This window comes from Aedes albopictus, chromosome 3, assembly GCF_035046485.1.
Source record: "Aedes albopictus strain Foshan chromosome 3, AalbF5, whole genome shotgun sequence".
NCBI classification, from domain to species: domain Eukaryota; kingdom Metazoa; phylum Arthropoda; class Insecta; order Diptera; family Culicidae; genus Aedes; species Aedes albopictus.
The window spans coordinates 195,668,912-195,687,997 of NC_085138.1; the positions used below are offsets into that span (position 1 = coordinate 195,668,912).

Sequence of the window (19,086 nt, forward strand, 5' to 3'; positions counted from 1 at the left end):
ACCGAGGAACTCAGAGCATGTTATTTGTTCCATCATATTGCGATCACGCAGCCCATTATTGACGTGACCCGCATTTCGAAGTGGAAGATTCTTCTGAGGACGGTGGCTTTGGTATACCGCTTTATTTCGAACTGCAGGCGGAGGCGTGCTGGTCTACCAATCGAAGCTTTGAAAACCGCTGAGGGTAGGAAAACGTCTGTTCCAGCAGTGCTGGTGGGAATTCAGCAGGAGGAGTTAGCTAAAGCAGAAAGTCTGCTGTGGCGTATGGCACAAGCCGAAGCATTTCCGGACGAAGTGAAGATTTTGAAGAGGAACAAGGAGCTTCCCTGCGATCAATGGGCCTACATCGAAAAGTCGAGCCAGCTATACAAAACTTCGCCATTTTTGGACGAGCACGACGTTATCATGATGGAAGGCAGGACAGCTCCAGCAGTATTCGCAGCGGCTCGTACTCGATTCCCCGTCATACTTCCAAGGAATCACATCATCACTGCGAGGATATTGGAGGATTATCACATCCGGTACGCTCATGCGTCGAAGGAAACTGTCGTGAATGAAGTGCGACAAGGATACTTCGTTCCTAAACTACGGACAGCAGTTGGCAAGGTTATCAATAACTGCTTGAAGTGCCGACTACGCAAAACCAAACCAATTATGCCTCGGATGGCCCCACTGCCTATTCAGCGAATGCAACCCTTCGTTCGACCTTTCAGTTACGTAGGGCTCGACTACTTTGGGCCAATCGACGTCACCGTGGGAAGGCGCAAGGAAAAACGCTACGTGGCACTTTTCACGTGTCTGGTCGTGCGAGCTGTGCACTGTGAAGTTGCGTACAGCCTGAGCACAGAGTCCTGTAAACACGCAATCAGGCGGTTCATCAGTCGACGCGGGTCCCCAGTCGAAATATTCTCGGATAATGGGACGAATTTTCAGGGGGCCAGCCGAGAATTACGAGAGGAATTGGAGAGGATCGACCGGGATTGCGCGAACACTTTTACTGGGACGAATACGAAGTGGACCTTCAACCCACCATCTGCTCCTCACATGGGCGGAGTATGGGAGCGGATGGTGCGGTCCGTCAAGGAAGCGATGACGGCTTTGAGTGATGGACGAAGGATGACCGATGAAATCTTGATCACGACTTTGGCTGAAGCAGAATTTTTGGTCAACGCACGCCCGTTGACTTACTCGGGAACAGAAGATGCCGAATTGGACACGATTACCCCGAATCATTTCCTGATCGGGTCTTCTTCAGGACAACACCAACCTTTTCAACCGCCAGTATCTTTAGCAGAAGAACTGAAGAGTAGCTACAAGCGGTCCTTGGCGTTGGCGAATGAATTCTGGACGAGATGGTGTAAAGAGTATCTGCCAACATTGAATCAGCGAAGTAAGTGGAACGTGGATGGCAGGTCGGTGAAGGTGGGCGACCTGGTCTTCGTCATGGATGATGGTAAAGGTGCGGCAGGGGTCCGTGGCGTAGTTGAAGAAGTCTTTACTGGTGTCGATGGGCGAATACGTCAAGCTGTGATTAGGACGAACGGAGGAAGCTTCCGAAGACCAGTGGCAAAATTAGCAGTTTTGGAGATAGGTGATAAACCTGGAAACACTTCCGGTCGGCATTGTGACCAGGGTTTATGGGCTGGGGAGTGTTCGGATAAACAGGAATGACCTGTACAATGGGGAATCCCCCGTCAGCTTACGTTCAACGATTGCGAGGAGATAGACGTCAACGCAATGACTGTCATACCTGATGGGAGATGATATAGATCGAGAAAACGTGCTTTACTATATGATGCAGATGTGCTGATGATGGTGAATTAATTGCAGAATTTAACCGAAAATTGTTTGAATTGATAGTGAAATTTAGCTTTATTGTATTTGGGTGAAAGATAGTGGGTGCAGAGTGAGTGAACATTATGGAAAACGGAAACTATTTGAGATATAACATGAATTTATACTCTGTAGGTTAGGCATTGCTTCGAACACTGGTTCAGATATTAGGAGTTCCAAATCTCGTATTCATTCTTTTCTTGAGCCGTAAGTTTATATTATCCTTTGCTCTAAAAATGTCCTAACGAATATTCAAATACCTTTAGTGGGATCTTCTACCAAAAATCGAGTTGAGGTCGTGCGTGGGATCAGTCACCAAAGGGAAAAATTAATGTAAGAACCTTTGATACTTAACCTATAACAAAGACAAACACTGAAATACACATATATTTTCAGCTTTGAGCGAATTACCCTAAACCGCTACAGAGAAGTTTTTCTGGCCTTACCTAGTCCGAACATCTGAACTTTTGGTTACTTGGGATACCATCTAACATAGGTCCTTCCAGGCCATGGTTGATTCCGACACCGTTTCGGGCATGCGGGTTCTCCCGAATGCCTTGTTTGTGCTGTTTTAGAGGAAACGGTGGAACACGTTTTGTTTGTGTGCCCGCGTTTTCGCACAATGCGTGACCGCATGCTTGGAGGACACAACTCCGGACAATCTTGTCCAGAGGATGTGTAAGGATGAAGTTGGCTGGAATGCCGTTTCAACGGCTATGACCCACAACGTCTTGGAGCTACAGAGGAGGTGGCGCGTGGACTCGGAGAATGGCTAGTTCAGATGCGGTACAAGAGGTGGTCCAGGGGTTCGGAGTCGGGCTTTGTAGGTGCCCTGCGGTCGAAATCGACCCTTACAGCCATTAAGTCTCCGCGGAGAGGAAGTCCTGGTAGCGTTATTGTCGTGGCGTTTGTCTACTTGGTTGAATCCGAGCCCGTGGATGGAAAGGGGTCCCCGGTAAGGGCCGGGGCAGGTGGAGACTCTACTGTCAGCAACCTCCTGGTGCAGCTGATAAAGCCTGAAGGGTAGTGATACGCCTTCTCTTCAGTAGGTCAGATCTGGTTGCACGTAGGCATCTGTTCTTGATACCTGGCAAAAAAGTTGGGCGCGGGCGTGGGGTTGACCCTAACCTTTAGGGTGCGATGTGCACTAGCCCCTCTACGAAGCAATACCTTCTTGTTGATTCTGGAGAAACCTCCAGATGTGCAGGAACGCAGGAACACCAAATCTTGAAGGCGGGTGGGTAGGTGCCAAGTGCGACAAAGGCAGTACTCGGACGTCTTGAAGACAAGGCTGAGCAACGCCAAGCTCATAGATCTGGGAGCTGACGAGCGCTGTATTAGACATACTCATATGGGTGAAACGATCCTCGAACTCAAGCGCGACAAGGAACGTAAGGGGCGCCTACAAAAGTCTGGCGGAAGAGGTCATTGACGATGGTGTCGAGTTCTGCCTCAAAAGCTCAGCTTATTGGACGCAGAGGCTTAATTTCCCCAATAGCAAGGCCGTTGCATCGCGGTTGATGTCTGTTGAGCAAATTTTCCTTCGAATATTTAACCTTCGGTGGGACTCCGGAGGACTCTGGTAGAGTGTTGAAAGTTTGTCTGTCTGTGACGTTGCACTGTTAGGGTATTTCGCAAAAAAGAAATGGCTAAGACATTTTTAAGCATAGAGTATCATTGTGCCTGCCACACAATATCGTCGATATACGAATGATCATTACAACGGCAGTTAATTACTGTAAAAGTGCTTACTCACAAAACCTCTCGTTGAGAAGCAGGATATGTACCAGTTGGGAAGAAACACCAGAAAGAGGAAGACGAAAATAAAAATTTCAATTACAGCATACTTTTCAAAGCCTGACACTCAAAAAAATTTCAGAATTTAACTTATCCGCTATACTCTACTCACCATCACTCCAAGTCCCGAGCAGACTCCGTTGCTGAAAGCTCCGTCGTAGCGCGTCCCATCCGAGAACATCATCGAACCCATGCCATGCTTCTGTCCACGCTGGTTCCAGTCTCCGATGTAGCGTGTCCCGTCATCGTACCGATAGCCACCGCACTTGACCACACCACTCTGAATTCCTTCCATCATGGTTGCTTCTTCTTCCTTTGCGATGGAATAATGACGACCGATTAGCACGTCGTGTACCGACCGAGCAACATCACACGTCTGATTGCAACTGACTGGGCCGAGCGCGATGGCAAACAGGTGACCAAAGCGGTCCAATGCGATGGTGGCTTTTGCGGGTGTTCCTGGTGGCGACAGTTAATGCAATTAGTGGAAAATCGATTACTCTTCAATGTGTACTTTAATTAAATTATTTGGAGGACACCATCAAAGCTGTTTTGTTAACCCGGGAGCGTCGTGTCCTGAGTACACGCACCATGAACAAAAAGCACGCTTGTGGTACACAGCGTGAGCGTGGTGGCCGAAGACGCGACTGCTCGAGGGTTAAATGTACCTATCGAGCGCAAGGCTTTAACGGCTACGCAGGTACCCTACGACACTTTGGATGGTGTCTTTGTCGTCAGGGAAAAGATACGTTTTTTCTTTTTTGTTGTGGTTTTGCCCAACTCTAACTGTCGGGTGGTGGAACCAAAACGACCTACAACTCATCGATTTCGCCGCCTCCAAAATCATGGCAAAACGTAGCACCTTTTTCCCACGCAGCCTCCCTTATCGTTACATCTGGATATTACCACAGCTGGCGGAATCGCAAATTGACCATGTTCTGATTGACGGCACTGCACTAACATTGACGATATCAGGACCTATCGCGGCGCAAGCATCAACTCCGACTACTAGCTAGTGATGACTAAACTGCGCCTGAAACATTTCGTCATCAACAATGTACGATACCGGCGACTGCCACGATACAACCTTGAGCGATTGAAGCAATCGGATGTCGTCTCAGCATACGCTACGCACTCTCGAGGCAGTGTTGCCAGACGAGGATGGGCTCGATGTGGTCGTTCAAGAGCACTACTGGAGTACATATAAGCAACTATCAACGACACAGCCGAGAGCACCATCGGGTACGTGGAACGGGGTGGGCGGAACGAATGGTTTGACGAGGAGCACAGAACGATTTTGAAGGAGAAGAACGCATCGCGTGAGATTATGCTGTAGCATGGAACCTGGCAGAACTCCTCTTTCGGGACGAAAAGCATCACCTGAGCAAAGTGCGAAAAAATGGAACTTTTCGAAGGATAAATTTTAAAATTATATTGAAATCTATTTCAAAACTTCGTGTTTCATCTTGCCCCACCCGTTTCAACTTGCTCTGGTGTATCTTATTGAATTTTATAGTTTTAAGCAATTTATGTTAGATACCATATTTCACCTTAAAAAAATTGCATGCAAGTTTACTTACTAACAACAAAATGCTAAAATCTATCAAATTTGATTTAAAACGAAATTAAACGAAATATTTTGCATGAGTCGTTAATTTTGATGTTGATTGACCAATTTACCCTGTCATTGCCTCAAAAATATATTTCCATGCCTAATGGCATGCTAAAAAAGCCCAAAATCGCATATTTTGCCCTATAAATTGTAATATAGCTCAAAAGAAGAACGCAGCGAGGGCGGTAATGCTGCAGCAAGGGACCCTACAGAACGTGGAACGTTACAAACAGAAGCGGAAACAGCAGCCCCGCCTCTTTCGGGAAAAAATGCGCCGCCTGGAAGAAGCGTAGTGTGTAGAAATGGAACTGCTGTGCCGTTCCCAAGAAGCACGGAAGTTCTATCAGAAGCTCAACGCATTCCGCAACGGCTTTGTGCCTCGAGCCGAAATATGCAGGGATAAAGACAAAGCACTTCGATCAGCACCTGAATGGCGTGGAGAACGTAGGCACGGGAGCCCACGGCAACGGAGGAAACAGCGACGCCAGTGCAGCGGAGCACGAAAATGAACCAACTCCCACGCTGAGGGAAGTTAAGGATGCCATTCAGCAGCTCAAAACCTACAAAGCTGCTGGTAAGGATGGTATCGCAGCTGAACTCATTAAGATGGGCCCAGAAAAGTTGGCCACCGGCTGATAGTCAGGATCTGGGAAACCGAACAGCTACCGGAGCAGTGGAAGGAAGGGGTAATCTGCCCCATTCACAAGAAAGGCGACCATTTGGATGTGAGAACTTCAGGGCGATCACTATTTTGAATGCTGCCAAAAAAGTGCTATCCCAGATCATCTTCCGTCATCTGTCACCCTTAAAACGAATGAGTTTGTGGGAAGTTATCAAGCCGGCTTCATCGACGGCCGGTCGACAACGGACCAGATCTTTACCGTACAGCAAATCCTCCAGAAATACCGTGAATACCAGGTCCCAACGCATCACCTGTTCATCGACTTCAAAGCGGCATACGACAGTATCGAGTGCGCAGAGCTATGGAGAATCATGGACGAAAACGGCTTTCCTGGGAAGCTGACTAGACTGGTTGAAGCAACGATGGACGGTGTGCAAAACTGCGTAAGGGTTTCGGGTGAACTATCCAGTTCATTCGAATCTCGCCAGGGACTGAGACAAGGTGATGGACTCTCATGCCTACTCTGCAACATCGCTCTGGAAGGTGTGATGCGACGAGCCGGGCTCAACAGCCGGGGAACGGTTTTCACAAAATCTGATTAATTTGTGTGATTTGCGGACGACATGGACATTATTGCCAGAGCTGTACACCCGCCTGAAACGCGAAGCAGCGATGGTCGGACTGGTGGTGAATGCCTCAAAAGCAAAGTACATACTGGTAGGCGGAACCGAACACGACCGGATCCGTCTGGGTAGTAATTTTACGATAGACGGAGATACTTTCGAGGTGGTGGAGGAATTCGTCTACCTCGGATCCTTACTGACGGCTGACAACAACGTGAGCCGTGAAATTCGGAGGCGCATCATCAGCGGAAGTCGGGCCTACTACGGGCTCCAGAAGAAACTGCGGTCGAAAAAGATTCACCCACGCACCATGTACAAAACGCTAATAAGACCGGTGGTCCTCTACGGGCACAAGTCATGGGCCATGCTTGAGCAGGACCTGCAAGCACTCTGAGTTTTCGAGCGACGCGTGCTAAGAACGATCTTCGGCGGTGTGCAGGAGAACGGTATGTGGCGGAGAAGGATGAACCACAAGCTCGCTGCACTTTACGGCGAACCCAGCATCCAGAAGGTGGCCGGAAAGCCGGAAGGATACGGTGAGCAGGGCTTGTTGCAAGAATGCCGGACTACAACCCTGCAAAGCTGGTGTTTGCTACTGATCCGGTTGGCACAAGAAGGCGTGGAGTGCAGAGAGCACGATGGGCGGACCAGGTGGAGCGTGACCTGGCGAGCATTGGGCGCGACCGAGGATGGAGAGCGGCAGCCACAAACTGAGTACAGGCATACTATTGTTGATTATGTCTTGTCTTAAATGTGATGTTGAACAAATAAATGTTTGTATAGCTCAAAATTGTGACGTGATGGAGCGAATCTAAGCCTGGGTTTGAATTTAGCGGTCCAAAATCTTTCAGAGACACATAAGTTTGCTCTTGAAACAAAAAAATGTGCTGTGTTATGAGTGTTGGACGAACTCATCGCTGCGCGACAAGCTCGCGCTTGGTGCTGTTGAGGATTTACGTTGTGATTTCTGAGTTTAATTTTTTTCCTCAGAAAAACGCCGAAATCGCTTCCTCATTTACTCGCGAGGCAGTTTCTGTCAAGCCTGCTTATAGAAGCGTTCTACCAGCTGCCGCCTTTAATTTGTTCACTCTCCCCTGGAGACTCGGGTCCTGGCTACTACTATAGACTACTTGTAGAACTTAAGCTCCGGGAAGGGGAGGGGTGCAACTGAACTAGCTGTTGTTTGGCTCGCCACTTTCTCTGCGAGAAACCGTGGAAGTATCGGAATCCCTCTTGTCCGCCCCGTACAAATCCCTTCAACAACATTGTCAGGCGTGATTTATCTACCGCATACTTCCTACATACTCGACCTTTGTTCCACGACGCGTGGGCATTCAAAGAGCACATGCTCCGCGGTTTCGTCGCAGTCTACACACTCCGGATATGCAAGAGGCCTGCGTGTCCGAACCTGTGCAGATACCACCTAAAGCACCCATGGCCTGAAAGATATCAATATCACCCTGGAATGTGTTATACGACAAGTCGGTCTCAACTGCCGTAGCACGACTTTTACGAAATCAGTCCAATTTGTCTGTTTTGCGGATCATTTGGATATTGTTGCCAGAACATTTGGAACAGTGGCAGAACTGTACACCCGTCTGAAACGTGAAGCAGCAAAGGTCGGGCTGATGGTGAACGCCTCAAAAAAGATGTACATGATGGCAGACGACAGGCGGATTAGCGAACGACAGCGCAGGTCTATAGGCAGCAGTACTGTAACTATAGACGGGACACTTTAGAGGTGGTGGAGGACTTCATCTACTTCAGATCCTTATTAACGGCAGACAACTAAGTAAGCCGCGAAATACAAAGGCGCATCATCAGTGCAAGTCGGCCCTACTATGGGTTTCACAAGAACCTGCGGTCGAAAAAGACTCACCCCGCACCAAATGCGTCATGTGGGTTGCAAACGGACGTTAAACAGAACTGGCACGATGACCCTCTGACGAGGCAGGAGTGTTGGCGTAGGCCAAATAAGCCACCCGTAAAAAAAAAAAACCATTGATTGCGAATTACATAGGAGAAAATACGACTCGATACAATCGGCAAAGACCCACGAGACGAAGAAAGGACTACGATTGAACACTTGGAACATGGAATTGCAAGTCACTTGGTTTCGCAGGATGTGACAGTATAATCTACGTCGAACAATATCCCGCAACTTCAACATCGTGGCATTGCAGGAACTTTGTTGGACTGGACAGAAAGTGTGGAAAAGCGGGCATCGAGCGGCTACCTTGTATCAGTTATATCAAAGCTGTGGCATCGCCAAGGTACTTAGAACAGGATTTAAAGTGTTGGGCAAGATGCGACAACGCGTGATCGGGTTGCAACCGATCAACGCAAGGATGTCCATGTTGAGAGTTAAGGGCCGTTTTTTCAGCTACAGCATCATTAACGTGCACTGCCTAGTGCACTGCCCACACGAATGGAGACCTTCGAGACGGGAAAGAAGCGTTCTACGTGCAGTTAGAGCAAACATAAGATGGTTGCTCGCCACGTGACGTGAACATGAACATGAACGCACAGGTTGGAAGGGAGGAAATGTACAGATCGGTAATCGGGCGAAACAGCCTGCATGCCGTATCAAACGATAACGGCCAGCGATGCGTAAACTTTGCAGCCTCCCGTGGTATTTTGTCCAAAGCACCTTCTTTTCCCGAAAAGATATCCACAGAAATACCTGGAGATCACCCGACCATCAAACAGAAAACCAAATCGACGGTGAATTCTTCTCGAATATTCCAATGTCCGCACATACAGGGGATGACCAAAATGTTTGGGAAAGGCAACTTTTTCTCTCCCACAAAAAAAATTCAACATACTGTAACTTTTCATAGAGTGCATCAAAAAATCTCAAATTTTGACTGTTTGTCAACCTATTATATGTTGAAATCAGGCACATGATATTGGAGATATGCACTGTCGCTGGAAGGTGGCAGCAGCTCGTCCTCTCTGGAGCCACCATATGTTGACGACGGGGCACTTACCGTTGCGAAGGGAGACGGTATTCGATTCCGCGTGTGCCGATCAACAGGCAAGAGAAACGCACTGAATAAACTGTCGACGACCGAAACTACTTACTGATACTCGGAGGATTGAGTGGTAGATAATTAAAATCGATTGGTCCAAATCGAATGTGGGAGCAATCAACTGGCCTTCCTAGATCCGGTCAAATTCTTTCGCATTCGAAGACGTGACTTAGTCGGATGAGGAAAAGTTGATCGCAATGCATTTATATTTTTTCTAGACTCATGCCAAAGTTACTCGCATTCGGAACCGTGGCGTACCAGAGTGAGAAAATAAATGCTTGCCCACACTTGAATCGGTGTCAAACTGGCCTTTTCAGACTCTTGCCAAAGTTACTCGCATTCGGAACCGTAGCGTGCCAGAGTGGAAAAAGTTTGATCGATTCAGTATGATTTAGACTCCTCGATTCTAAATACTAAGTAACTCTTTTCAAAGACTTAAATTTTCCAATCAAGCTCCAGCCAACTCCTTTCGCATTCGAAGGCTTGGGTAATAGGAGGGATTAGAAAAGATTAAGCTTCTCAAAGTGCTTGGTAAGAAGGAACTCGAGTAGCAAGTGAATGAGCGTTCTGTAGCTTGTGACGTACAAGGCAAAACTGCTACCGTCTTTATTGTTCGATCGCTTTTTATACTATCGTCCAGACATTATTCGCACCCTCTTTTTACATGTTCTTTCCTGATTCCTACGTAAAGCATATTAAATATATGTGTATCGTCCAGAAACTATGCTCACTCTCTTTACATCATTAATTAACTCATGATTCATCAAAATTCTAACTTGTATACAAACAATACTGCAATGAATCTTTCAATCAAGTTTTGCTTACAAGTTTTGCTAACAAAATTAATCCCTGATCAAAACCTTCCTAGTACTTTGACCATTACAATACATTGGGGTTGTGTTCTTGACTTTACGTTAGTTGTGAGCATAGAGTCTGGAACTAACAATTACAAATGGCGTAGCTTATATTCTAGTTCCATGAATTTCACAATGTTGCTTAATTATATATAATGCTTATGTGTAAGTGCTTAGTTCTATCCGATTGCGTAACATTAAATCCGATGGTGAAATTCCATACTGCGCTTGCGCATTTACGCTGTGAAACCGTGAACATACTTGAATATAATATCGTTTCTAATATGAATTAGAATGATTCATCCCCATGCATGCTATGAGTATGCGTTCCGGGCTAATCGATTACTACGCACGCGCGGTTTGTTCCGTTCTTGATCAACCATCCCCGATGCTGCGCTATCGTAGCATATCGTAGACAACATTGTGTGAAAGGTGGCTCGTTTCCAATGCAAACTGATTGATTTTGCATATTGCAATTTACACTGGTTTTCATGAATATGTGACCAACACGATTCATAAAACGTTACCTTTACAATTATTATACAAGCTCTTGTGTTAAATTATTACAAGCGATTTGCTTAATGCTAGATGTAGGAAATGATTGGAATTAGTGTGCTCTAGTTGTTAGAAATTAATGTACTTCACGCGTCGCGTTCGTAACATTATATGTGCATCATTGGTACAAATTTGGGCTCGATTGATTAATTTTTCGCAAAGTTAGAACCATTCGGGTAAAACTCTATTATTTAGACAACTAGTTTTTGAACTGTCATATCTCGGAAACCAGTGAACCGAATTGAATGATTTTTTTAACGTTTATCAACAATATATTGATACTTAATACGACGTTATAAAATGTAATATTTTCTCACGGCGAATTAAGTTATACCGGATTGAAATTTTTTCCCATATAGAGGAAAATAAGTCAAATTTACAATACCACACAAAAATTACTAAATGTGTTCTTCCTTCAATTTAAATAGGCTCTAATATATCTGATTAGAGATAACTTGATAACAGAAGTGGAAAATCTTTGGAAATTAACACTAAAACTTATTGACATTGATGTAAAAAAATATCATTTTTTCGAGAAAAATCCAAAAAGTGTCAATCTATGATAACTTTTTTCAACGTTTAAAAAGTACCAATGTTTTAATAGTTTGTGAAGCATTTACATATTGTTAGTGTACGTTCAAAATTTCATTCAATTCGGTTCACTGGTTTCCGAGATATGACAGCTCAAAAATGAGTTGTCTGAAAAATAGTGTTTTACCCGAACGGTTCTAACTTTGCGAAATATTAATCAATCGAGCCCAAATTTGTACCAATGATGCACACATAATAGGTTGACAAACAGTCAAAATTTGAGATTTTTTGATGCGCTCTATGAAAAGTTATAGCTTGTTGAACTTTTTTGTGAGAGTAAAAAAAGTTGCCTATCCCAAACATTTTGGCCATCCCCTGTACCACAGTGCGAATATACATTCGGATCACTACTTAGTCACTGTATGCAAGCGCTCAACACTTTCGATAGTTCACGCGTCGAAGTCGAATGCCGCGGCTCAACATCGAGCAGTTGCGTAACGTAGAAGTGAAGATTACGCGCAGCTGTTAGCAGTGGCCCTACCAAAGCCAACGGAAGAGCAGCTTGGCGTAGCTACACTTGAAGATGGCTGGAGGGACATCCGATCCGCCATAGGTTGTACCTCGGCTACAGAACTAGGCTTCGCGACTCCGAATCACAGAAACGACTGGTACGACGGCGAATGTGAATAGTTGAAAAACGAGAAGAATGCAGCATGGGCGAGAATGCTGCAACACCGTACGAGAGCGAATGAGGCACGTTACAGACAGACGCGGAACGGGCAGAACTCAGTCTTCCGGAGGAAGAAGTACAAGCTAAACCGCTCACGCAGACGCTATGTGCCACAAGCCGACATGTGCCGATATAATCACGGGAATATTCCCATGAGCGAGCGTGAGTTGGTTGAATGGTGGCGGCAGCATTACGATGAGCGACGTTGCAAACACCAACGGTGCCGTGCCCGGTCAACCATATCTTTAAAAATCTTTACAATTCTTTATAACGATCTTTAAAGACGTTCATATCAAAAATCGATAGCGATCGTCATCGTTTCTTAAAGAAATTTAAATAAGAGCAAAGTCACATCGTTATCGATTGATAAATAAATGTTTTTGAAGATAAATCGATACTGAAAATAGTGGGTTCTGTTTTATCGACCTGTCAAAATCATCAAAAAACTAAAAATAACAACTACCTCACCACCCACCCTTCCTGTTCATATATGTATTGTGATTTTTTTCTAATCATTTCCAAAATTGGGAATTGAACTTATACTCGTAGGAACTTGAAGGTGTTATGTTGATGCTTACTTACTGAGTCACACACTATTACTAAGATTATGGCTGGCCAAAAGCATATTCCTTCAAATTTGAATATTCAAACATAGAACCAATTACCAATTTGTAATTTACGGTAGTTCCCAAAGGTGCAACAGAGCTAAGATTTATCTAGCATTTATAAACTGAATCTTTGTTGGGAAACCTCAAGTTTTCAAATCAAATAAGATCCACATAATTTCATAAAGGTCCCCGCCCGGTCAACCTTTAGCGCAGGTGTAAGTTTTTCTGGAGCATGGCAATCATCGGGTGGGTAACCATTAATCACGGCGGTGCGGCGCAGTGGCTTCCTACTGCGAATGAAATTTCATATATACCTACCGACAGCATCAATTCCTGTCCTGGATTGCTGTCCCGGGGAGTAATCCGGTGAAATGCGGCCTTATCCGGACCTAAGAAACATTTTTCCGCTGGGAGAAACCGTCTTTTCACTTTGGTTTCATTTTTTTTAACTCGGGTAAAACCAAAACATTCATCCTGTCATTCAAAGTATCAAAATATCTTTGCTCAGCTTCATCAAACGATACCGAGCAGAACGATAAAGGAGCATCGTGACTGATATTTGTGTTTCGATACCAATATGCAAAGTTACGTTGATATCGGAAAATGAATATTTTCCGATAAATATTCATGAAGTAAACCAAAGTTCCAGCGACAACATGGAATTTAACGAAATAAATTTACGTTTCGGTAAAGGTTTTTATCTAATGACCGATAAAGGATATTTTTCAAGTTTCGTTATCGATCGATGAAGTTGTTTGAATTTTTGTAACGAACTAACTAGTAAAGAATAGCCGACATTAATCTTTACATTTTGGTAAAGAACTTTAACGAAGTTTATGAAATGGTTGACCGGGTGGTTACAGATCTAGGCTGCCGTAATTCTGCAAAGTGACGTAAGCGACATTGATAGTTTTTGCTCAGTTTTTGGTTATAATGCAGAAATCTTTGGTTAATCCTCTAACTTTCTCTCCATAGATGATAGATTACGACTAGATCTTTCATTCTAATACAGTAGACATACCACAGTGATATTTTGACACCAGATATTAAATGTAATATACCAAAAAATATTGACATTTTGAATGGCGCTTACGTCACTTTGCAGAATTACGGGGGGCAGTGGTGCTCATCATGCGGCCCGCGGAGTACTTTAAGATGAATCGAAATTTTTGAACGATTATTTGAAATAACTCGTTAAATTTATTAAGAAATCAAACAAACAAATGCTGATCAATTTTCACAGTGTTGAACACAAATTAAATGATAAATAAACAAAAAGAACAATCCGTTCTGGTAAGATTCGAAATCGCAACTCCGAAATATTTCGGCATTTCAGCTAAGTCACGAAGCCAGCTTATAGTTATTTATAAGTGGTACGAATCAAATGAAAGTTTGTTAAAAATGTAATCTTGAATCATTTAAAATTTAGTTGCAGTTTTTAAGCGTAGTCAATGCAACGCTGAGCAAATATTTCACATTTCGCCTTTCCGAAGAACATAAAAACACAAAGCACGAAATTTTTGACAAAATTCTCAACAAATCTCAACTTGGTTGCCAATATTGTTTAATTTTCACTGTTTAAATTTCTATTATAAGACTCACACATTTTTCGAAGCAAAACTTACGAATCCAATTTGAATTGTCCAAGCGAAACTCTTGAACGAGCTTAAAGAAAAAAAAAATCACAGGCGAGATTCATAAAGCGTCTCCTGTGCCCTTTTGGAGAAATTTTTGGATACATTTTTGGAGAAACTCCAGGAAACATTATTGGAGAAAAAATTTAAGCAACTCTAAGCGAAATATATGGAGAAACTCAAATCATCCTGAGAAAATAAACCTGAAGAAACTCAATGAGAAAGTTGTGGCGATACTGAAGAAGAAATTCTTCTTTTTTAAGAAATTTAATGATGAAATATTTCATCAACTTTAGAAGAGACTTGTGGAAAGAATTTACTACAATCTTCAAGAAGTCCTGGAAAAATCCGGAAGCTATTCTAGGAGAAATTCTTGGAAACGATTAATGAGGAATTCCTGAAGTAACTTCAGGGCAGTTCCAAAGGCAAATCTAAGAGGAGTTGTTGGAGGTGTTCCAAGAGAATTCTAGAAAAACTAAAAGAAACTTCAAGAAATTTCTCGAAAACCTTCTGGAGCAACTCCACAAGAAATTTCTGGAGAAAATCCAGCAAAACTTTTTGGAGCGATCCAAAAGAAATTCTTGCAAACGCTGTTTGACAAGTTCTTGAAGTGGCTCCAAGGCAATTCTAGGGGCAACTTCTAAATTGTTTCGTAAAATTTCAATTTGAAGCTCACACGTTTTTTTTTCAACCATACTTATGAATCTAAATTGAACTCCACGAAGGGCAATAGATTGTGAAGTTTGACCCTTGCACAAGTTCTAAACATATCAAATTTTTAATAAATATGCTTTAGAATTGTTCTTTTTGTTGTTTTTGTGCATCGATATTTTATGCGGCCCGCAGGTCGATCATGAATTGCAGATTTGGCCCGCGGTATCCTCCAGCCTGAGCACCACTGATCTAGGGGTACGTGTGCAAGATTTCCAGCCCGTAGCCTCCAAAAGATTGAGGAGCAGGTGGAGAAGCACTGGTGAGAGCACTACACTGAGTCAATACCAAGACAGGAAGTATTACCGGAGGAATAGATGGAAGGTATCGTGTGTCCCATCTACAAAAAGGGCAACAAGTTGGATTGCGGGAACTACCGCGCGATCACGCTACCGAGTGCTGGCTACAAAATACTCTCTCAAATTTTATGCCGCCGTCTATCACCGATTGCAAGAGAGTTCGTGGGGCAATATCAGGCTGGATTCTCACCGCGCTACAACGGACCAGATGTTCGCCATCCGCCAGGTGTTGCAGAAATGCTGCGAATACAACGTGATCACACATCACTTGTTCATCGATTTTATATCGGCGTATGATACAATCGATCGAGACCTGCATAGCAGATTATGCACGAGTACGGATTCCCGGATAAACTGATAGGGGTGATCAAAGCAGCGACGCTGGATCGAGTGATGTGCGTAGTTCGAGTATCAGGGACACTCTCGAGTTCCTTCAAATCTCCCACAGGGTTACCGCAAGGTGATGGTCTTCCGTGCTTGCTGTTCAACATTGCTTTAGAGGGTGTACTAAGGAGAGCGGGGATAAACACGAGTGGGACGATTTTCACGAAGTCCGTTCAGCTGCTTGGTTTCGCTGATGATATTGCTATTATAGCTCGTGAATTTGAGACGATGGCGGAAACAAACATCCGAGTAAAGAGTGAAGCCATGCGAATCGGATTAGTCATTAATGTGTCGAAAACAAAGTACATGATGGCAAAGGGCTCCAGGGAGGAATCACCGCACTCGCCACCCCGATTTTTTATCGACGGTGATGAAATCGAGGCGGTTGAAGAATTCGTGTACTTGGGCTCACTGGGGACCGCCGACAACGACACCAGCAGAGAAATTCAGAGACGCATTGTGGCAGGAAATCGAGCTTACTTTGGACTCCGCAGAACTTCGTTCTTTTCATTAATGATCTTGCCTCCCGTTTAAAATATGGAAAGCTGATGTACGCTGACGACCTTAAAATCTATAAAGTAATTTCTTCGGAACTCGATTGCTGTGCATTACAATCCGATGCGAATGAAATAGTTTTGTGGTGCGCAGAAAATGGTATGAAACTGAATGCTGGAAAATGTAAAGCTATTACTTTCACGCGAAGCCATTCCCACGTGTCTTATGACTATATGATCGGAACCAGCAATATCGAGCGTGTGGACTCCATTCGTGATCTTGGTGTAATCATAGACCGCAAATTAAGCTTTGCCGAGCACATCAGTATGGTAACAGCAAAAGGATTTGCGGTATTAGGATTTATTCGACGGAACTCGCAATCATTCAGTGACGTCTACACATTGAAGGTTTTGTATTGCTCGCTAGTGAGGAGTATCATGGAATACGCTGTTTGCGTGTGGTGTCCATACCACACAACTCAAATCGTTAGGCTTGAGAAGGTGCAACGACGCTTCATCCGCTACGCTCTGAGACGTCTGCCCTGGAATGACCCAATAAATCTTCCCGACTATGAGAGTCGCTGCAGGCTGATTGACATCGAAACGCTAGAGGAAAGGCGAATCAAGATTCGGCGGCTGTTTGTATTTGACTTGTTATCTCATGACATTGACTGCTCGGAATTGCTGAACGAAGTCAGGTTTTACGCTCCGATCAGGCAGCTTCGTGAACGTCAACTGCTCGCAATTAGGCCGTTTACAACGACGTATGGTGGAAAATGTCCTTTGTCCAGTTGTTTCCGAGCATTCAACGATGTTAGCAGTCATTTTGATTTTAATGTGTCTAAGTGTATTTTTAAACGTAGAATTAAGTATTTAAGGTAACAGTCTGTGGGATGGGCCCATTCATCCAAGACGAAGAAGAATAAATAAAAAAAAAAAAAAAACTCTAAGTTCGCCGTCACAAGATGTTAACTATCTACAAATGCTAGACCGGTAGCACTCTATGGGTACGAAGTATGGACGCTACGTACAGAGGACCGACGCGCCCTTGGAGTTTTTGAACCGAAGGTGTTGCGTATCATCTGCGGCGGAGTGCACATGTAAGATGGGACTTGGAGCAGGCGAATGAACCACGAGCTGCATCGGCTGCTGAGAGAACCAACCATCGTCACACCGCGAAAATCGGGAGGCTACGGTGGGCGGGTCACGTCATTAGGATGTCGGATGGTTTTCGAGAGTCATCCAACCGGTACAAGAAGACGTGGTGCACTGAGCTAGATGGGTCGATCAAGTGGAGGACGATATGCGGACCCTTCGCAGAGTGCGGAACTGGAGACACACAGTTATGGAACGAGTAGAATGGAGACTGCTACTATGTACATCAGAGGCCACTCAGGCCTTAGTCTGACCGGTAAGTAAGGCAAGGAGAAACCTCGGAAGGAAGTATCGGAAGTAATTTCTAGAGAAATTCCGGAAGGAATTTTGAAGAAATCTAGGAACTCCTGGAGTGATCTCAGAAGGTATTCATTAAGAAATCGAGGATAGAATCGCTAGGAGAACAATGTGGCGGCGAAGAAGAGCTGCTGCACTCTACGGCGAACCTAGCATCCGGAAGATAGTAAAATCTGGAAGATACGATGCGCTGGACGTGTTGTGACAATGCCGAACAACAACCCTGCAATACTAAAGTTCGCAAGAGATCCGGACCGGGCGGTACTATAAGACCTGGAGGACAGCATGCGAGTAGCGGAAAGTGCCCATAATAGGATCCCCTGCTCAGTCTCACCCACTATTTTCAGTTATTCCACTGAAACACTGCTTGAGGGACAACCATCAGATGCGTGACCAGCTCTCACGTACTATAAACCTACAATAATGTTCATGATTTTTTTATGAGTTTCTTCAAATTTTTAAACTGTTTTATGTTAAGTTGTACACGGATCATGTTTCCACTAGACCATTTTCACTTTTCTCAGCTTATTGCTTTATTGCACAAACACGTGCAATAATGTTCATCTCATCATCGATCTCATGTTGTACAGCTTCATAACCGACCGATTGCGATTACGACGAACCAGTTGTTCTCGTTTATTTGCGGGTATCCTCCCGCCGCGCCGCACCGCATTTCACTATCATCGTCCGTTCCGTGCACGGGGAGCAACATGTGCGATGCGAGTGGAAATGTGAGTTTCACTTACACTTTTGCTGTCAATTATCCGGTGAGCAATTCTAGTTTATGTAACGATCCATATTCGTGTTAAACTGTGCGCAATTCAGTTTTCCGTTCGAAGAAGGAAATTGTCCGAGTCGCGCACGTTTTTATGCGTTCGATGTTGTTCGCTCGCTGATGTAGTAGACGGGTGGTACGAGGGCCGCCAAGAGGGCACTGGTCGTGTCCGTGTGAGCTTTCAGATATGCGCGACGGACGACGACTCTGACTGAGGAAGAAGCTTCGAGACACGCGCGCGTGGGCTTCTCTTCTGGCGACTGAACCGACCGCGAGGACCAACCAACCGACAACGACAACGTGGTCCCGTGCGCGTTGCGTTTGCTGCGAGACTGTTTGGTCTCGAACGGAGCGCGTGTTTGCAAACGACACGACGACGATGATGGCGCGAATTCAATGCTGGTGGTGGCGGTTCGGTGGGCATCATAATTATCGAAATTAGGTACATTTTATTCGCTCTACATACTGGAGGAAATTACCTGAGTTGGTCAACCTAACAGTGAATGAAAGGGCCGAAGGTTTCTTGGGAGCAATAAAATT

At 44.7% G+C, this 19,086-nt stretch overlaps 1 protein-coding gene across 1 annotated transcript in view; it reads right to left on the reverse strand.

The window, feature by feature from the left end:
• The window catches only part of LOC115261425 (MORN repeat-containing protein 4 homolog), a 37,445-nt gene extending 18,616 nt beyond the window's left edge, over positions 1-18,829 (reverse strand). Inside the window, exons 1-2 of the mRNA XM_029863074.2 lie at positions 18,518-18,829; positions 3,743-4,089 (exon numbers count right to left, since the gene is read on the reverse strand). Coding sequence (XP_029718934.1) covers positions 3,743-3,928 — 186 coding nt within the window. The 5' untranslated portion in view covers positions 3,929-4,089; positions 18,518-18,829. The remainder of the gene's footprint in view (positions 1-3,742; positions 4,090-18,517) is intronic.
• Between the last annotated feature and the right edge of the window lie 257 nt (positions 18,830-19,086).